The following is a 22,019-nucleotide window of genomic DNA, read 5'->3' as shown; positions in this document are numbered from 1 at the left end:
GGTTTATAAACAAACTGATTAGTGCAACTTTAATAAAAGTGTCTAGCAAGTCAATTCTAATCATATTTTTGTGTCAGCTGGCCAGTTGTGAAGTGGTGTATTTATCAAGTAATAACATGTAGAAGAGCACAGATGCTGTTTTTATACCACAGAAGGCAGAAGAAATTTGTCATGGACACTACCAATGAATATATGAAGATACAGCAGGGTTAAAATGTGCCTTGTTCTGATAAATGTATTGTATAATGTGCATGTTTTCAGAATACATTATCAGTATTACCCAAAACTATATGGAAAATAATTGTAAATATTTAAAGCCTGTTTTAAACACAAAACAGAGTATACTTTTTGGATTTGAAAACAGCCATTCCTCAGAACAAATATTTTTTTTGAATCTATTCAAGTACATTTTTGCTATATTTATTTTGTATGAAAAACTTAAAATGAAATAGGCCTATGTTCCAAAAATCATATGGACTAAGAGTAGGCAGGGAGATAAGGTGTTTATTGGAACAAGGCAAAATAAGGTGTGCGCTTTTCACTGCCCTCTTCTGGAAATGTCTTTTAGTAATAATACAGCCTGTTCATGTAAGACAATTACATACAGTATTGCTCAATAATAACATAACATTAGATTATAATTAAACATATTCAATGGTCAGTGGCCAAACTGAATTCCATCCCACTTGAACATGGGTCAAACATGTTTTGTCTAAAACAATATTGTGGAACATTCATTCAAGCATCAAGCAATGGGCATATTCAATATAGGATTTACTTTGGGTAAACAATAATAGTTAGGTCAAATGGATTGATTTCACTTGTTCCTGCTTGTATGTTGTGTATTTGCTCACTGCACATCTGTGTCCACTAAACAGAGAAGGACCACAGCTTCCACTGAGTTATGATGTCTTGTATTCAATGATTTGAGTGAAATAGAACTTTAGGATAATGGTAAATACTTTAACTGGCCCAAGTAGGTTTCTTTATTGTTGGGCCTGAGGTTTCATATAAATAGCACTGGAAACTTTCCAGCAAGAATGGAAAAAGTGGTCAGGGCTCTAGGCAACTGGTTTAATTGTGCTTGTTTAACCCTTTGGAGTATAGGGCTAAGACCCATCAAGTAAAAGAAAGTGAAAGAATGCTACATGCAAAAGCTCACATTATATTTTGAAAAATAAATAAATAATCCATGTTATGTGTTGACCAAAACTTTTTCCAAATCAGATGGTGAACACACCATCTATGTTTTGCATCACATACAGAAAGCAAACTACAGTGGCAATCCACTATTGAGAAACTCCGTTTTTAACTTGCAAAGCAAGCTCAGACTGGGCATGGAGTTACTAAACAAGATGAATTTTCAACCTCTCACAGGCACGCAAATGAAAAAGAAATGTGAAGGAGGGAGGAGGAAGGAGAAGAAGGGGGGCAACAAATTAAATCCAGTTAAATTGTTTTTCCATAGCCAGTGGGCTTGGCAAAGGACTCTCTCACACACACAAGATGTAAGATAAGTTGTAGAGAAGACAAACCAGAAACAGTGTAGCTTCAGATGTAAGAGAATGCCTGGAATTTAACCCACTTTCCCATGTCCGGCTGACACCACGCCCACTTGCACTGCCCTGCCCTGTAGCTCAGGGTGTCCACACAAAGACATACAAACAGCCATGGTTTCAGCTGCACAGGTGATTCCATAGATAGACAAACCTTGAACATTTGCCCTACTCAACACTCCCTGTTCTCAAACTGTTACATCTTTGATCAATTGCAGCCCACTCAGATGTGTGGTACAGTACATCAATAATACAAGGCCCCAGACTACGCCCTCGTTTTTTACTATAAAGTCTATTTGCCATTAGGATCACAACGCAGTTATTGCAGAAGAGATCTGCAGTTGTAGCCCAATTTGAAGCAGTACTAAGGCTCACCAACTAGCAGACATATTTGGGTCATGTCTTCAGTCTCCTAGAGTTCCCAAGTCAGGGCTTCAGCTTCTCTTCTCCGTCTCCTGCTGCTCTCTCCTGCTCTCGAACACAACATGTAGAACCAGAAAGAGAATGAGCATTATATGCTATGGTTGGCCAGGAATAGCTTGCTAAAAAAAAAGTTTAAAAGCTATAGTTGGGACAGGCCAGGTGGCGATGCTGAAAAGATAAATAGGGGCAAGCATCCTGAACACTGGAAAAACACACAAACAGCATAGGTCACTTTCACTATTGATATCTTTATAAAATGACAACAAAATGTACATTCAGATCTGTCAAATGACAACATGACACTTGATCAAAAAGATTAACAAATAGTAAACTTGAGGCAAAAGTCTGCCCAGCTGCACTGGTGCCAGTGTTCTCTGACATGAAGCACAGCTGCCCCCTCTCCTCAGAGATAAAGTACAGGTGAACGACACAGTGACTTGTAGCCACTAAGCTGAAACTCCATGTGCCCAGACTGAACATGGACTATAACTGAAGGCAGAAGTATGGCACTCATCCCTCTTGCAGTCAAAACCAATTAGTTGAACATTTTGAGACTTACCAGCAAGATTTTTGAATCACTAATCACAATTTCTCATCAGTAGTTGTGAAAGTACACACTGACATCAAAGTGATTTTCAAATGTATTGCTAATGTCTCTTAATTGAAAAAGAAAATGTGAGTTAGCTAATTTAACAAGCCAAAGTGCAACACAAGACAAGACATGCTTAGAGGAGGACAAGAAGACATCTACAGTTAATATGGGTCGTTTAAAGGCTTTTTATATGTTGGGCTGTGTCGGGAAATAAAATATTTGCGTTTTTTTTTTTTTTTTTTATAAAGACAGCACAAGGTATATCATTTACGGAGCAAACCTGTGAGTTTATTGGAACTGGAACAAAAATCCTTTAAAATTGACTTCACACATGTACCTATGCCAATCATGATTGTCACAGGTGCAATCATTATGGCCAGGCTAATACATTTTCACTGCCCTGATGTTCATGTGCTGCATCATAAGGTAAGCTGAGCTATTCTTCAGGGTCAGTGCCACATCTCTGAGCAGAGATTAAGTGAGAACTGCAGGCAGAGAGTGAGACAGGCAGGAAGAATCTGAAAGAGAAAGAGAGAGCGACAGATGGAGGTAGACACATGCATCAAAAGGCAGTGGGGAAAACACATTAAGAGAGCAGAGAAAGCCACTGGACCACACAGTGCAGTGCTGCTGATGTCTGGTCTATCCCATTTCACCCACGTTCCCTTTCTATGCATCCGTATTCAAGCTCCCTTCATACAGTACATCTAAGAAAACTGACAACTGTCTTTGCTACTTTGTTTACACCTAGTTGTTCATATCTGATTTGGAAGAAGAAAGGCCAAGGACACCAGCAAGGGGACAATGTTCAGCATCAGTCTAAAAGAATCCTGCTGATTTCCAAACAGGAAGGACAGTCCACAATCATGTGTAAGAATCACCGAGGATTAAGGTCTTCCTGATGAAACTGTCCACCATCATGTTCCCAGTATAACAACTGCATAAGAGAAAATAGAACAGAGTCATTTTCGCTTCCGATTCCTGTCACTTATATTATCATTAATTAATAACAGTGGCTAACGTTAGCATAGCATTCAGCTTCTCATCTGCATGAAACAAATACACAATTTACACTTTTAAGCTGTAAAAATCAGTTTTTGGGCCACCTGAGGGCAGAGGAATGAGCTATAAACAGCAGAACATTATACAAGTTTTTTAGAGCAATGTTAGCTGATGCCCATTTAGGCATTCAGTAGACAGCGAGCAGCATTAACATTCATTTGAAGTATTTTTTGGCAGCCTTGCAAATTCAAGTGGAATATTCACACTCCATTTGGTTTTCTATTTATGTGAGCAAAGTCAGAAAATCAAAACATGAGCTGGAAAATGTTCCGTCCATCTGAGGGGAACTGCAGAGTTGGGTGACAATTCTCTGTCGGTTTTTCAGCAGGAATGACTTATTTCACATTAATTACATTAATAAGATAGATTGGCTAGTGCAGTTTGACAGAAAGGCTGCATTTATCCAGAGTTACTTCACATGATCCAAGACAAACAAAAAAAAAACAAACAAACAAACAAACAAAAAAAAACCACAAAAATATTTTAATCAGGTGATTTTTTTTTTTTACAAAAAAGTACTACATTGGCTTCCAGTTCATTATAGAGTTGACTTCAAATTTCTACAGTAGTATACTACTACAACATTTTACATGGCTCTGCACTTGCAGCTTTACTGTCCCATATGACCCATGCGTTCCCAACATGCACATTTTCTTACCATTCCCTGCATAAATAAGAAATCAGCTGGAAAGATGCCTTGCTCGCCCAGCTAGTTTATTGTTTTGGCCTTGTTTTATTTTAATTTTACAATACTTACTAGTTGTGTCACTTTTATTCTCCCAGCACCATTCTTGGTGTTTTTACTATGTTGCTGTCCTTTATCTGTGTAAATTGCATACTGTGTTGATTGTTTTATGGTGAAATACAATAATAATAAATATTGAAATTTGAATTTAAATTCTGTATTAAATTTAAAAAGGAACATTTTGTAAGCAGCCAATAAAAATTTCAAATTGGAGGTTTTCCTTTTTTTTCTCCGAAAACATCTTCAACAGGTTTTTTTTTTTTTAGCAATCTGCAAATAATTACAAAAGTAATTAGCAATGTGAGTTGGAAATTGCTCAGAGCACCCTCGTGAGAAGAAGAAACCTTTTTCTTAATCAAAATTAGCACATTGCAGACAGGAAGGGCAGAAGACCAGAGAAGATAATGGAGAATTGTCACAAAGTACTCATTGGAAGGGGCGCACACACTCCTCATGTTTAAGTCATGCAAAGCAAATCTTGGGAACACCAATTCCCTCTTTAAAATATGCAGCGACAGAGCTAAGTGTGCAAGCCCCTTGTCTGACATCTCTCTTACATCCAAATTTCCCTTGTCTACCTCTCCTCTCTCCACAGCACACACATTTCTTCAAGTGCGTTCTATGCACTCCCTTGACACACACCCAAAAATGAAAAACCAAATAACTCTCTCAACTTATCAATCTTTTTTATTTCTTCTTCTGTCTCATTTCCCCTCGGTCTCCTGTCGTCTTTGCTATGGCTAGCTGTCAGACAAACAGACCTTATATAAGAAGGTGCTGAAGGTTCATGTGCTGGGGCACATGTTTACCCAACATGCACTTGGGAATTAAAGTGCAGGGTTGCGAAAAGACTAAGGGCTTTCAAGGTCCCACATGGGACAGGGTCTGAGTGTATTCAGGGTGTTTTAGAACCAAACAAACAAGACAAAAAAAAATAATGCTAAACAAACCAGTAGTGAACTTTATTCCTTCTATCTGAGGGTAATTGTAATTATGTCAAGCAGAAAGCATGGTTGCTGTTGAAGTGCGGTTACAATGCCCACTGACGGTGTAACCGTTAATGTGCGTGCCTGCCACAGAGTTCACACAGGGAGAGGAACTGTGCCACAGGAGCCAGCAGCAGGAGCCTCAGCATGGAGAGCAGAATAGACACGGATGGAGCTGACTCAATGCCTCCCTGTCTCTGTTCTCCCAGAACTCGTGTGTTTTTGCACGAGTAAACAAATACTGAAGGCAAATAAGAGCAGCCCCAACCTCCCTCCCCCCTCATCTCCGCAATATGAACCACAGAACCGAGAAACAAACAGGTCTGTCTCTCATGAGTGTTCCTGAGTTTAAACGCAATGTCAACAAAAACAAAGAAAAGGCAAAGATAAGAAAATGAGACATAGAAAACAGAGATGTTTATGGGACTATAACAGGTTCTCACTGTAAATTTAAAGCTCTCATATTGTATATAATACACTAATATATGTAATATGATATTTTCTTGACAGTGCAGAAAAAAAAAAGCAAACTCTTCAAAAGAGGCATAACTAGATTTACTGAACATTGTTTCTCAGTTGTTCAGGTCTCTCTGGATTTCTACAAATTTCAAATTGTTCTTAAGAACTTAACATATTAATCTTAAGATCTTAACATTTGCCTACTGAAGAATTCATCTGTAGCATCACTGGCTTAATATATGAAGTTATTGCTTTTGGTCTTTAAAACACAAGTTGTCATTATGGCTTTATTCAAACATGGAAAGACTTTTACTAATAGCAGTGCTGCTTGAGAGGGAGCAGTGTTATTGGTAGAGGTCAGGGCTGAGTTAAAAAAAATAATTGTGCATCAAAAATATTTTCAGTTCTCTCTGACAGTTTTTAAAACTTTATTTGTAGATGAAGCCTTGGCTAATGTTGCCATGTGTAAGTAATCTCCTAATAACGTTTCTCATCCCTATCATCATTTCATGAACACCCTGTTCTATAATGTACAACACTGCCAAGCGGAGTAAAACATGACTCATTGGGTTGGGACTGTCATGTAACTCCTGTTTGTTCACATGCAGCATGTAAAGCACTTTGCAAAGGAGCATTCATACCAAGAATCAAAAATCTTTGGAAACTGAAGGTCTGATCATTTAAAAACATCACATAGAAAGAAAGTCAATGACTCAACTCAATAGAGAATGATCACCAAACTCTATAATTCCTCTTAGCTCTATGGACATTTATGGCTTTAAATTAATGTTTTAGTTTTATAGTTTGCAACCATTGTCTTGGTTCAGTCGCCTAGCATAACCCCTGTTTTCAGCTACAGCAGACAGTTGTGCTCAGAAAAAGCTCTGACAAACCCACTACACACTACCTGCTCAACACAGAACAGTAGGCAGCCAGAGATAGCAACTAGCTGGCAAATACTGAGGATCATTTAGAAGTAAAGAGCCAGAGCCAGAGCTGTTGAAGACCAAAATCAAGTCCAAAGGATTAAATACTGAATTTTCATTTATCACTTGGACATCAGCACAACTTTAATTAGATGATAATGTTCCACTCTGTCTACTAGATGTTTAAAGAGGAAAGTGTCTAATAAAGTATCTCAGTGACAAGGTGTTATGTTTCTTCTGCATAAGAAATTAGTTACTTGTAATTTCTTTGCTTTTGCTTTATGACACTGTACTTAAGAAAGGGTAACAATAAGCATATCTAATATCTTATGTGTATTTGAGATTTACTGTTTACGCTATGGCATTTGCCACCAGCAATATTATGTAAAATGGAAACAACAAAATTTTCCAATACAAATCTGAACTGAAGATCAATTTAAGGACCTGTACGCATGAACATGTACTGTATAAATACAAATAGACTGCATGTGTCAGTTTCCTAGTCTCCCTCACCCCACTGAGCTATGGCTCCCTCTCTGAAGACACATCACCCTCTGCTCCACTACTAGCGTTGGGGTCCTGTCTGGAACGCAGGGCACCCTTCTCCCTGCCTGACTCTGAGGGGCCCTTGGAACGTGTCTTCTCTTTCCTCTGCTGCTGCTTCTCCTGCTTTGACAGCTGAGAAAAAACACAAGAAACAAGTAAGTCTTTATCATAAATAAACTCTTTATCTTACTGTCCAATTTACATGCCAATAACATTATTACCATGTCAAAAGTGGTAACAAAAACTGTTACCTGAAGGACACATGCCATGAATTTGGATTAGCAATATTTAGGTGGCTTCAGATGGAGAAAGAGTTAAAGGAAGAATCCATACACATGACTGAAACTAGAGTGCTCCACGCTCACATTCAACTTGCCCCGTTTACATTTTCAATAGGTCTTTTTTCCCCAAAGACCATGGCTGAACTTGATACATCCATCACTGAGTTTTATATTTTGTTCTTTGCAAAAACAGTGAGCCTAGAAAGAAGCCTCTGCTCTTTGTTTCTGAGTGGCAAGCTGACAGTTGCAAGCTGCCAAAGTATTTTTTACCTAATTGCATTTGTAGCTGCACTCACATATCATTGATTGATGCAATGTACATGACTGTGTCCTTTATATGAATGTTTTTAAATTCAATTTAAAATTTTAGCAGTGAAAGGTTTGATGATTATGTATAATCGCCGATGATGCTCTATGTGGCTAAAAGTAATCACTACAATGATTTTTATGAATAAAAACATGTCCTTAATGCAAAATGTCTGCTGTGGCTCTAAAGGAGCTTTTGTCAGTTAAAAAAAAAAAAAAAAACAACCTTTCTTGATGTCATAATGAACAGAAAATCTATGTGACAAACACAGGAGATCCCTGTTGAAAGATGTGGGCATTTACCATGATGGAAGGGTCTAATGACAGATGCTAGACATTTTCAGGAATTTTTGAAACCTGTCTCATTTCCACAACTTTATGAAAATGCAATACAATACTGGCAAAAACAATCTGATAATGCTAATATGTATGCATAGTGTTTTACTAGAAATGTACTTTCAGATGTAAATACCCATTTTAAAATGTTGAACCTTTTTCTGCCAACATGTCAGAAGTCCTGAAACCTATTTCAGTTGTCTATACTATATACTTCAAATTTCCATTAGCTTCTTAGTGTTAGTGACAGGGTCTACATAAATCCATAATCTTACTAGTCTGTGTGTTTTCTGGAGGCTCAGTGGGCTGAGCTGCTCAACATGAACATACTGCATCATGACTTGCAGATCATGACCTTTGCAGGATGTTCAGTATTCACCCAAAGTTTCAACATGTATTTAATTAGACAGAGGCGGATGCACACATCAGCACTGAAGACCAACACTGCACACTCTCTTGTCATTGTGAATACATGAACACCTCTATTGTCTCCCCATTTGGAGCTATTCTGGGTTGTCATATGATCACTTCAATGAGTTTATTGTTGTGATTGCATGCATTGCCTCTCTCACACTCCAAAAGCGCCCATTCAGTGTAACTAGTCACTTCTCCAATTAAACTTGCACCTCCTTCATTCTCATTGTATTCTTCTCAGTCCATGAAGCACTTCAGCAGTTATGATCATTTTGGTATTTTACCCATCATTTCAAAAAGGCCTGTAAACACAGGCACTAAAACTTTTATGGCTACTGAGGAAATATTTATGAACTAAATGTCTTCTTAAATCTTAAAGATCCAAAGCATTGCATAAGATATTACATTATTCAGAGAGCATCGGAAAAGAACTGTTATTCCTATTTGAACCTACTAAGATATCTTATCAAACCAGACGCACTGTCTTTGCTGATGATATAACATGTAGTACATAGAAAGAGGGTGAAACAACATCTAAATACACACTGGACACTTACAGTCTGAAAAATGTCTGTTTCTTTGCCGGATAGCAATTAAAATTTCAAATTCAAATGTTAACGTTGCATTTAACCCCAAAACAATCTGATAAAATCCTGAACATGATCAAAAGTTACATAAATTCTGTGTATTTTGATTTGATGCCCAAAATCAAATGCTTGTTCAGGTGAAGAAACAAGAAAACTTAAGTCCGCTCCACTATCAACCCCAGCCATTCAACTGATTCATGGAAAGAAAGGAACAGTTTCAGTTGCCTGTTCCACCCTAGTCCAGTGCCAAGCTTAGCCTATTGGCTGGCCTTTTATCCCTCATGTTCAGTCCTGGCTTTGCCTCCTCCAGTCCCCCTAGCAAAACATCCCAAACAGACAAGATTAAAATTCTGAGGGCTGCTTAATATCCCTCCCTTTGGGTAAGCAAGCCAACTCCTCAAAGGGGAGTGGAGCCAAAGCAGGCCCATAGCCAAAGCATAAGGACACTGGCTGTATTCCACAGAAGTGACCAGAACGGATCCGGGAAAACGGATATATGAACTTTCAGACAGCTGAAGTAAGAGCTGAGAGACATTTATCCCCATTACAGAGAGGCTAAGAATTATTTGTCTTTACTTTGGATTTTGGATAGCGATATTAGAAAAACAATGGCAATAAACTGAATGAAAATCAGTTCAAATTTAAATGAGCATTTCTACATTTTTTACTACATTTGTTCATTTGTTCATTGTATTTTTAGTGACATTAACATATAACTCAAAACCAGCAATTTAAACTTTTTTCTATAAAACATATTTTCATTTAAGAAGATAATCCAAACTTCTATAGTGGTGAGACCTTCACCTCAATAAAACAGTTCTAAATTGTCATAATGGCAGTTTCCTGGTCAAAGTATAACACTTAACATGGATACAAATCAGACCAGAAATCTGTTGCAAACTCTTGGCACTGGCCCTCATGTGTTCTGTTAGAAAGTATTAAGATAAGATACTGATGGTAAGTTCTCAGAACCTAAGGTGCCATCAATCAACTCATTCGATAATCAGTGATATCCCTTCCCTGAAAGCAACAAAGTATCTGAAAACGTGTGTAGCAGTTAGGGCTGCCTCTCAGCATTCACTAGATATAAAGTGACACCAGCTTTTCTTATCTTAGTACAAGTCAAGTGGCTTTTATTGTTGTTTCAATCATGTATAATGAATAGTGTGCATAACAAAGCAAAACACTGTTCCTCCCAGAAGCATGGTGCTACATAAACAACACAAGATCACATATATCTAATAGCTAGACTAAGAACCCTAAGATACACAAAAATGGAGTGTACACAAGCAAGCAGTGCTGACAGTACAATAGATGATGTACAAGACAAAGGCACGATGGAAGACAGGGCAGCACTGACCCACACAGAGTTGATAGCGAATAAGATGCAAAACTAGGTAGTGCAAAATATTTTTAACAGATGTGATGAAATTTATACTTGACACACTACCAGACAATCATAACGCAGATCAATAACAGTAATAATGTGAAGTATTTATTAGTAAAAAGCAGCCATCTTATATCCTCACTACATTCTTCAGGGTCCGGCTGCCGCAAACCAGGCAGTGATGCAGCTGCTAAGGATGCTCTCTATTTTCCGAGGATGGGTGAGAGATGGGCTTCTCACAGCCTTCATAAAAGTAGTGGCAAAGATTTGTTGGCATTGGAGTTGGTGATGATGAACCAATTGAAATCCTCTGCCAGGTGAACACCAAGGAACTTAGTGCTCTTGCGGACTATCTATCCTAAAGTCATCAATCATCTTTTTGGTCTTTCTCATATTCAGGGACAGGTTGTTGTTCCTGAAACAGTTCATACGCTGCTGTAGCGTATCTCTGTATGCTGATTCATTGTTCTTGCTGATGAGACCCACTGCGGTATGTCAATGGAGAACTTGATGATGCGACTAGAGCTGTACACCACTGCACAGTCATGACTGAGCAGCATAAAACAGCAGTGCACTGAGCACACAGCCCTGGGGTGCACCAGTGCTCACTGTGGTGGCGCTAGAGAAACCATTCTTGATCTGGACTGACTGAAGTCTCCCAGGAAGGAAATCTAGAATCCAGTTACAGAGGGAGGTGTTCAGGTTCAACCTTCCAATTAGTTGGTGAGGCAAGATTATGTTGAATGGTGAAAAGAAGTCTATGAACAGTATTTGAATGTTAGTGTCTTTATTTTCCAGGTGTGTAAGTGCCAAGGGGAGGGGGGTGGTCATTGAATTGTCTGCTGATATGTGAACTGCAAAGGGTCCAGTGAGGGGGTAGCAGGGTCTTGATATGCCTCATGATGAACCTCTTATAGCATGTTGATGATGTGTGCGGGCACAACTGGGTGTTAGTCACAGGTCACAGGGACAGGACACAGGTGACCTGGATACATTTACAACAGCGGTGGCCATGAAACACAATGGCGACAGAGCTTTTCAGAGAAATGTTGAAGATGTCTGTGAGAACATCTATTAACTGGCCTGCACATTCTCTGGGCGTGTGCATCTTTTCTGTCACGAGTGACAGTTTGGACCTTGTTCTCTTAGTCACTTTCTTTAAAGGCAAGGCCTTGGGTTTTAGCAGCATTTGCACCTCCACAGTCAACCAGCTTCTGGTTGCAGCAGGTGGTAATGGTGTTGGAGACATTGATGTCATAATTGCACTCACCAATGTAGCTGGGCACTGATGTTGTGCACTCCTCCAAGTTAGGAGGTTGCCATTTGTTGCATATCCCCAGTACATGTACCAGTCAGTGTTCTCAAAACAGTCCTAAAGAGCAGGGAGGGCTTCTGCCAGTCAGGTGTTCTCCTTCCTCAGAAACGTTTTGGAGCACACAAAGAGCAGTCTGTATGCTGGAATTAGCATAACAGAGATGTGGTCTGTGGGGCTGTGAGTGTCAGACACCAGGAATGTAAACAAGATTGTGTGTTCACCCCTTTTGTTGCAAAGTCCACACTGTGCCTGTTGGACTGCACCAGAGCTGCTCTTTGCCACCGATTCTGTTCATTATTTTTATGGAAAAATTTCAGGGGTCAGAGGGGGTCTGGTTCGGTGGACAGAGGATCTCATCTCTGTTCTTTGTGGATGATGTGGTTCTGTTAGCTTCATCAAGCCAGGACCTGCAGCGTGCAACTGGCTGGTTTGCAGCTTATTCCAAGTCTGAGGCAATGGTTCTCAATTGGAAAAAGGTGGATTGCCCCCTGCAGGTTGGGGGAGAGCTCCTGCCTCAAGTGAAGGAGTTTAAGTATCTCAGGATCTGTTTCACGAGTGAGGGAAGGATAGAGCATGAGATCAATAGATGGATCAGTGCGGCGTCTGCAGTTATGCAGTCACTGTACTGGTCCATTAAGGTGAACAGAGAGCTGAGCCGTAAGGCAAAGCTCTCGATTCACCGGTTGATCTATGTTCCAACCCTCAACTATGGTCACAAGCTTTGGATCATGACCGAAAGAATCCAATCTTGGATACAAGTGGCTGAAATGAGTTTCCTCTGCAGGGTGGCTAGGCACTCCCTTAGAGATACGGTGAGGAGCTCAGTCATTTGGGAGGAGCTCAGGGTAGAGCAGCTGCTCCTCCAAGTTGATGGTTTGGGCATCTGTCTCGGTTGCCTCCTGGGCGCCTCTCTGGGGAGGTGTTCCAGGCATGGTCCACCAGGAGGAGACCTCAGGGAAGACCCAGGACATGCTGGAGGGATTATATCTCCCAGCTAGCCTGGGAGCTCCTGTGCGTTCACCCGGAACAGCTAGTGGAGGTGTCTGGGCAGAGGGAAGTCCAGGCATTTTTGATTAGACTGCTGCCCTTGCAACGTGGCCCCGGATAAGCGGATGAGATAGATGGAATTATAACTGAATGCAGTAACAGATTACATGTTACTGATTTACTGAACCAGGTAAGGTAACCAGAAGAATATTACCATTTTTTTAAAGTCATGTTTCTGGCCACCTGACAAATGCAATTGCGATATTTCCTAATGTTTTAAATTTGCTTCAGTCTCTGCAAAATACAAAAAATATCCTGTTCTTTAGCTACTAAATGCTATGTTCACCAGCTAGTTGGTTAATGTATCTATTTAGCATTTGGTGCTCAGCAGGTAATGTAGAGTGGGTTGATCAGAGCTTTGTAGCTGAAAACAGCTGCACACAGTGGTGATAAAGTTATTTAGAGCAGTTCCAGTACTGAAACATTAAAGATGCTAAAAAGCTCTATTCTCTAAGCAGCTTTAAGGTTCATAATACAGATTTGGCCATACCAGTTCATTTAATGTTTATTATAGTTCTGATAGCTGTTTTTATATTTTTGAGTCACATAATTTATTTTAACCTTATTTACCTATTTCATGTATTTATGCTTATAGTTATATTATAGTTTTTTATATATAGGTATGGGTTTGAATTGCATTCATAGTGGAATTTAAAAATTCTGTTCCATAACAGGTCTATTTTTATTATTGCCCTCAAAACCCCAGCAATAACTGTGCTCACATTTATTTTTACATAACATTCAAAAAAATTTAACTTTGTCATTAGACATTTTTTTTAGGTCACTGTCATCTCTAAAGAAAAAAAACAACAACTCTGCTCTAAATATAATATGAGAAGAAAGACTGCACACAACAGAAGAGCTGACATCACCACCTACTGGTTCAAAATTAGTAATAGAAAAAGTCACATGACAGTGCTGTGGCAAATGAAAACCAAAATGTATTTTTACATACTCGTTTAGAAAATGTATCCAGCCTGTTACTCTGAGTCAAAATATACCACAAAGAGATCTCAACCTTCAAGTACGAACCTGTTTTGGGTCTGTGGGACCAGCAGGTGATGTCAATTCAACAGTCACAGGTCCATCATTTTGTATGTGCACCTGCATGTAGGCTCCAAACTTCCCATCTAGAAACACAAGACATCACAGAAAGTCATTTCATCCGTTAGTATTACTGCTACAAGTAGCTGTCAGTTTCCTCAATCTACATAGGCTTATACATCCCCATTGGCATCACATTCTAATACTATTACGCAGGAGACAGCAGTTGACATGCAATCTTTCATAAGGATGTAGGGGAGCTAGGAGCATTGAGAACAAAGACACTGGGACATTAGGAACAAACGATAGAGTAGGAGGACGAAAACTTAAATGCTCTCTTCCTTCTACTGGGTCGGTGAGATTAATGACACCATCTGCACAGTAAAGCTGTGGGATGCAGTGGAAAAAAGCTGCATCATCATATTTCCTCTCTGGAGGGGGTGACTAATTAGGAAGCCCTATGCTTCCCTAGCTGGGACAAGAAGTTCTCCGCATCTGCTCCCTGGTGGGCTGACCCAATTCATTGCCACCATCACTGCATCGCAGCACTGATAATCCACACCTCCCAGGCCCTAAACTGTCGTAACCCTACATTAAGGTACGATCCCAGCTAATTAAATAGTAGGGGGACAAGGCATAGGTCCAAACTTATATGCAAGTAGCGATAATGGTGAGCCTCGACATTTTTGCTTTAATACTTTTTCCACCATTTTCTCAGATACTAAATTAACACACACTCAACACACTTAATCATCGCATGCTAACACCAAGTCAGTTAAACATTAGGGATCTCAATCTGTCCATTTAGGAAGCACAAATCACTGCAAATCAGTTTCACCTGTTGAGTTGCAAATGAAAAGGGCATTAGGTACAACAGGGAGGCAAAAACAAGACAACCCCCAAAAAGGCAATGGTTTTCTATGTGGTGACCACAGACAAATGATCTCTCCTCTGATTCTTCTCATGTTTTGTGTTCTGTTAGTGTCCTTGTCACTACTGGAAGCATGAGGTAGTACTTGCAGCCCAATCAGGTTGCACAGATAGGCCAGTTACTCCAAGACAGCACATTCATACATGCAACTGCAATAAGATTTGCTGTGTCTCCCACCACAGTCTCAAGAGCATTGAGGAGATACCAAGACACCAACAATTATACATCCAGTACCGCCACTCCCTATATATGGGACCAACTCCCATGGGGGCACCATCCCAGTTGGTAAAAAAAAACAAAAACAACTTTTATTCTGTATTAATGTTAACATATACACAAATAAAAATAAATATATAAACATGAACATTATAACCACAGTTGCCACCACTCACAACGGCTCTGGAGATGCTATCATTTCTCCATGATACTCACCTACAAGAGTTGTATCCAAACCTTTGGATTGTGCTGCCGATAGCAGTGACCCTCCCTGTGACTCTGCTGAGCAATGGTTTTCTAAAATAAAGCATCAAAACGTACTGACTTGTCTTGCTCTCATCTATGGCACAAGATCGCTTGAGTGGTCTGGCAATATTCAGCATCAACTCTGAATTAACAAAGACAGACATCGTATGATGAGCTTATTGATGACTTCGCCTCCAGAATAAGCAGAAGTGTGCCTTTGTAAATTTTGAACTTTGAATGCTCCAGCAGATGACATATATAAGTGCTGATTTTTGATTCCATTTATTATTGTTTATTTTGATAACATTTAATCTTTTAAAATGTTATATGTGTAATTTTATTTGTATTTTTTGTTGTAGAGCTACAATTGTAATTTTTAAATAATACAATTTATTTACTTTTATATTTTATTAAAGTTCTATTTCGACCTCTATAGTAGGTGTTTTTTTTTTTTCTATATTTGGGGGAGGGGGCACAACGGTACAATTCCGCTTAGGGCACCCATTTGGCCAGCAGCGGCCCTGTATACATTAGTGGAGGTTGTGCTATTTCTCGATGTAGAGAGTTCCCTCTGTGTCACACACAGATTGTATTTGATTCTTATGTTCTTGTCTTTTTCTCTTACAAACTGAAAATAATGGCAGTATGTCTAGTTCACAAATGTAGTATCTCTCTCTGCAGTCATCTCAACAATCAAATTCCAGCGAGGAAACAAACATAACATTTTACTTGTGGGATTTTTTTCTCTGGTGCTGGAATGTCTCATGATTTTAGTAAATTCTTAAACAAAAAAAAAAAAAGGGAAAAAAAAGTGATGATCAGTGATGATCCCCAGGTAAAAGTGCAGATTTAGTTACAGATCTGAGGGTTGGAAGGAAAAGGATTTTTTGAAAGTAATGTCAAGATTTTTGAATGCTTCAGTTTGAGTGAGTATGCAATTATACTGAGGTCAGATCTTTGTAATGAGACTGCAGCTATAAGGGTCAGATAACCACAAACTTGCAGTTTTGTGACATTCATGATTGGAGTGCAGAGACAAATTTTCATGGTTTTCAATTATTTTGCCAAACAGGCAAAGATTTATGGAGAAAAGCAATGGGCTGAATATGCAACCCTGTGGGAATCCATTACATAAGGCTTGGGAAGGTTGATAGAACACTGCTTAAAAGAACTTGCTGAGACCTACCATTTAAAAAAATTACTTAAGCGACTACACTTCAGCTGGGTTAAAAATTAAACTTCAGCTCATGACATTTTTGTCAAAATCCAATTTATAATCATTATTTATTCATTAATTAACTGAGATTTTGTGCTCCTGACTGCAGCAGCAGCTGAGAAGCAGCATCTTATGGCAGAGCAGCAAGGATCAAATTTCAGTGGCAAATGATTTCATATCAAAGCAAAGAGCAAAAAAAATATGTAAACCTCACAGAGTAATCATATGTCTAAAATGTGTAGACATCAAAAATTAATTATGGTGATTTCCTCCAATCAATCACAATATAATGCCTGGATATGTCATATGAGTAACCACAAATGGCATTGTAGAGTACAGAATACAGAATGCAGCTGCGCTCTGGATTAGTCCACGGGAGAATAGCCAGCAAGCAGGTAGGCAGCTTTAAACAGACCATGTGATCAGATCGACAATCCACTTAGGCCAATTGCGCTTTAGAAGCTTGATAATAGGTTGGCTGCAAAAATGCTAATCTGAGCAGCCCTATTAGGAATTGCTATTAGGAAGCACTACATTAATTACTATTGCTATGTAGATGACACTTAGCTATATTTATCTGTGAAACCTGGCCAAGACTCTCACAGTCACAGCCATCATCACAAGTAAGTGAACACTTAGCAAAGGTTTTCAGTTTAGGAACAGATTCTGTAGATCCATCAGATTTAATGTGTCTGTTGTCAGGGTGTCTACTGCAAAGTTTATTAGTGATGCTAACTTGACTGTCTTGGGAACACTAGAATTGGCAGGATCACCATCGGTGCCCCATCCTCTTCACAGATGAGAGCAGATTCACACTGAGCAAATGTGACAGGCCTAAAAGAGTCTAGAGACTCCATGATGAACCTTATAATACCTGTAACATCATCAACTGGTGGTGGGTCAGCGATGGCCTTGGGCAGAGGTAGGCACTGAGGGCCACAGCCCTGCATATTTTCCAACTATCCCTGCCTTACCAATGCTGATTGCCTGGGTCAGGTGTTTTCTGCCAGTCAAAAGCTGGAAGGTACTAATTCATTTTGTCTTCCCCCATTTCCACCGTCATTTCAGATGGTATGTTCCAAGCTTGTGATTGGCTGAACACACCTGATCCAGGTAATCAACAGTGAACAACAGCAGGGATAGTTGGAAAACAAGCAGGGCAGTGGCCCTCGAGGAACATGGATTGCCCACCCCTGGTCTAGGGAGACATATCTTTGGAGGGCTGCACAGACCTCCATGGCACAGACAATGGTAACCTGACTGCTGTAATGTACTGGGATGAAATCCTCAGAGTGACTGTTAGACTTTACACTGGTGCAGTGGGCCCTGGGTTCCTCCTGGTACAACACAATGCCTGGCCTTGTGGCCAGAATGTGTACGCAGTTACTGGATGACAAAGACACTGATGCCACCCTGGACCTCAGTTAAACCCAGTTGAGCACTTATTATGTCTCCATGCATCTGATGCCATTAAGTACCACCAGACTGTCCAGGAGCTCACAGATGGAGGTCCTCCAGGACACCATCCTCTGACTAAACAGGAGCAGCCTAGAAGTTGTTCCATACACGTTTCTGAGTCACATTATCAGTTGCTGCGATGAAATTGACAAAATTTGGATGAGACTGTGATTTAAATCTTCACTGATTTTCACTGTGATTTTGAATAGCGCCCTCCACTGGTTGATGATTTTGGCTTTCACTGACTGTTAAGTTATTTTGTTCTGATGAAATTAGACAACGTACATAAGACAATTTTTCATTTTGAATAATTAATTCTTCAAGATCCGATGTTTTAATTGTTAATATTAGTATGTTAATATTATTTTTTTTGAGCAGTATAGTTACTGTAATATCTGACTCAATAACATACATATCCTATGTTGCGACAGACTGGAAAATTCTTCATCTGATTTTAGTTTTAATCTAATATAAACCCTGCACAACATCCAGTCCCATGGCAGCCGTACTACACTGCTGTAGAAATATAAAGTGGAGCTGTAGAAATGGCTGTCATCCTTTTACCCACCCTTTATAAGTTCTGGCTTGTAAGCACTCCTCATGTTTTCCAGGATGCTTTCATAGAAGGGTTGGGCCAATTCTGCAGGCATGGCTGAGTGGAAGTCTGGCTTATTGCCCTTTAGTATACACTGCAGGGTAAACTGGCTCACACATAGCACCTCAAAGTCCCTGTCCATGACACTTTTGGTCCATGCTCGCCCATTCTCGTCTTCAAAAAGCCGCAGGTTCAGGATCTTGCGTACTCTAACAACAGGAGAAAGAAGAAAAGAAATGAGGTGTAAGCATAAGTCTGAGCTAAAAGGAATTAGCCTCTGTGTTCGTACAAAGAATGTGACAATCACCCTGATCAATATGCTCCATGTATACTAAGAACTTACTGGCTTCATTTGAAGGACCAACTCTCTAAGTCTCATACATGCTTCTCTTAGGCAATGTTATTAGGAAGCACTGTATTAATTACCATTGCTATGCAGATGACACTCAACTATACAGTATCTATCTATGAAAGAAGCCCGTAAGCTAAACTTAAAGAATGCCTAAAGGGCATAACAGCCTGGATGACAAGTAACCTACTTCTAAATTCAGAGAAAACAGAAGTTATTCTATTTGGGCCTAAAAACCTCAAAAATAGCTTATCTAACAATATAACTACTTTAGATGGCATAGCTTTGGCCTTCAGCACTACTGTGAAAAACGTTCGAGTTATTTTTGACCAGGACATGTCCTTTAACTCCCACATAAGGCATTGTAACTCATTACTATCAGGATGTCCGAGTAACTCCATAAAAAGCCTCCATTTAATCCAGATGCAATGCAGCCAGAGCCCTGACAGGAACTAGCAAGAGAGATCATATTTCTCCTATATTAGCTTCTCTTCATTGCCTCCCTGTAAAATCCAGAATAGAATTTAAAATCCTTCCTCCCTCACAAACAAATCCTTTCATGATCAAGCTCCTTCATACTTTAAAGACCTCATAGTACCATATTATTTGAACAGAGCACTTTGCACTTAGAGTGCAGGTCTACTTGTGGTTCCCAGAGTTTCCAAAATTAGAATAGGAGTAAGAGCCTTTAGCTATCAAGCTCCTCTCCTGTGGAACCAGCTCCCAGTCTGGGTTCAGGAGGCAGACATCCTCTCTACTTTTAAGGTTAGACTTAAAACTGTATTTATTGAGAAAGCTTATAGTTAGGGCTGGCTCAGGTGACCCTGGCCATCCCTTAGTCTTGCTGCTATAGGCCTAAACTAAGGGGAGACTTCCCCTCATGCACCTCCTCTCGCCTGTCCTCCCGCATCATATGAATATGTCACCATTAAATGTCACTACCTTTGTGCCTTCTCTCTCCCATACTTTGTGCTCTCTCTGTCTGTCCGTCTGTCTGTCTGTATGTATCTATCTATCTATCTATCTATCTATCTATCTATCTATCTATCTATCTTCTGTGGGTATCGCTGGTCCTGGACCTGTCTATTGCTGTTGCAGTTACTGTCCCCATCAACATGTACATTTTTAACTGTTGTCTATTGTTGCTGTTCTTTTCTCTCTCCTCTATCCACTCACCCCAACTGGTCGAGGTAGATGGCCACCCAAACTGAGCCTGGTTCTGCTGGAGGTTTCTTTCATTAAAGGGAGTTTATCCTCTCCACTGTCACATGCATGCTCCTAAGGGATTTGTTGGGTTTCTACATAAAGTGCCTTAAGATGATTTTTATTGTTATCTGTTACTCTACAAATAAAACTGAATTTAACTGAAATGTCAATGCTGTGGCAGTTTTTGATTAAGATAGGCATTCATGTCAAAGATTCAGGCAATAATACTAATGTATGCCATTAATAACTCCAGCAAATCTAGAGGAATCAGTGATTTGCACAACTGCAGCCATTTTTTTTCATTAGTGGTAGGTAAATCAGCAAATCCATGTATTTGTCACACTGTAAGAGTGATTAAAATTTGATTTATTATGACCACAACTGTGACTTTTGACAGATTAAAATCATCAGTTTTACAAAACTGCAACTGCTTTATTAATCAAAAAAAATATAACGTTGCTGTGACCTCTTTCTGTGGAAACAGCATGTATTCTTGTTTATGCAGCAATTACATCCTTGATAAAATCTTGCTGGACCTGACAGGAGGGATTTTTCTAAATTAGTAGTGTTGATAAATTTCATTCCTACTCCTAATAGTTGGGGAGGGAAATCATTCCTCATCCTGAGAATGTAACTTACTAGTCTGACACATAGGGCATTATTTATAAAATGGTTATCTGCAATGTAAATATAGACATGAATGACTATGAGAAGTGACTATATCTCACGTGTATAAAGGAGCATTTAAGGCATAAGGCAGTCAGGGTGCCCTTTCTGTCACACACACTCACATGTAGTCAGCATCCTTCTGGGTGTCCTCCACAGATATACCCAGCAGCACACACAGCCCTCGACCTATTGAACTGACCTGCTCCTCTCCCACTGTAAGGAAACAGAAAAGGCTTGGTGAGTTGTCATTCAGTGACATGTAGCGCAGACTGACAGGTGACAGACACAATGACACTAGTGTGTGTGGAGGAAAGGATCCAGCAGTCAGGCCTGTTATCCAGCTGTCAGTCCCAGCCACATGTAGTCGACACGTTCATTATCTGTGGGGCTAAACGACCTCTACAGGCTTTCCTTTGGGCTGGATCAGCCGGTTGGAAGTGCTCTGTGTGGGCTCAGCTCAGAGGCACGCCTGGCGCTCCATTCATTTTGCTCGGAGTGCTAATGCTAAGCCAGCTAGGTTAGCTAACCTAGCCAGCGAGGTCATAAATGAAAGCTTTTAACAGCCATTTAGCGACACTATCAAATGCGTCAAAGTTAGTCATTAGTCGCTCACCCGTGACGGAAGCCTTGGTGACCCTCTGAATGATAGCTTTCATTGTTTTGGTTGTGTTGTTGTGATGAGCCTGCTTTCAAACTTCCCAGGACTCACAGCGTAGACGGACCGATGTCGCCCTCTAGCGGCCAACACACGCAGCGCACGTCCTCAGCTTCTTCCTGGGTCAAAGTCACTGTAATCTGTAATAACTTTTACTCAGGTAGCACATCAGTACATCTCTGAGATACTTTAGCTGAGTATTATATTCTGTCCTTATCCTTCTTCATTACATTAATGGGGCAAATAATACACTTTTTAAAGCTGTAGTTACTGTAAACTTTATTCATCTGTGAAGGGATATACAGTGGTGTTAAAAAGAATTGCCCCCCTTCCTGATTTCTTATTTTTTTGCATGTTTGTCAATCTTTAATGTTTCAGATCAAACAAATTTAAATATTAGTCAAAGATAACTGGTAAACACATCATGCAGTTTTTAAATGAAGGTTTTTATTATTAAGGGAAAACA

General features: G+C 39.8%; 1 protein-coding gene across 1 annotated transcript; it reads right to left on the bottom strand.

Annotated features, from left to right (window-relative positions):
- Nucleotides 1–2,207: 2,207 nt before the first annotated feature.
- dtd1 (D-aminoacyl-tRNA deacylase 1) lies at nucleotides 2,208–21,661 on the bottom strand. Its single transcript, XM_026303285.1, has 6 exons — nucleotides 21,512–21,661; nucleotides 21,021–21,111; nucleotides 18,648–18,883; nucleotides 14,001–14,098; nucleotides 7,263–7,427; nucleotides 2,208–3,508 (listed from the first exon to the last, which is right to left on the bottom strand). Exons 1-5 carry the CDS (start codon nucleotides 21,552–21,554, stop codon nucleotides 7,272–7,274), a joined length of 624 nt encoding a protein of 207 aa, XP_026159070.1. The 5' UTR covers nucleotides 21,555–21,661; the 3' UTR covers nucleotides 2,208–3,508; nucleotides 7,263–7,271.
- Between the last annotated feature and the right edge of the window lie 358 nt (nucleotides 21,662–22,019).

The sequence above is a fragment of the Mastacembelus armatus genome, chromosome 1 (assembly GCF_900324485.2).
Source record: "Mastacembelus armatus chromosome 1, fMasArm1.2, whole genome shotgun sequence".
NCBI classification, from domain to species: Eukaryota; Metazoa; Chordata; class Actinopteri; order Synbranchiformes; family Mastacembelidae; genus Mastacembelus; species Mastacembelus armatus.
The sequence above is the reverse complement of the archived record's forward strand: the minus strand, read 5'-3'. Positions and strand labels throughout refer to the sequence as shown.

Excerpts from the sequence above, each read along its gene's own strand:
- dtd1 (XM_026303285.1), bottom strand. The coding sequence starts at position 21,554 with ATGAAAGCTATCATTCAGAGGGTCACCAAGGCTTCCGTCACGG. Across the intron at positions 21,112-21,511 it reads CACCAAGGCTTCCGTCACGG|TGGGAGAGGAGCAGGTCAGT; the intron begins GTGAGCGACTAA and ends GTTTCCTTACAG. Across the intron at positions 7,428-14,000 it reads GTCCCACAGACCCAAAACAG|CTGTCAAAGCAGGAGAAGCA; the intron begins GTTCGTACTTGA and ends GTTTTTTCTCAG.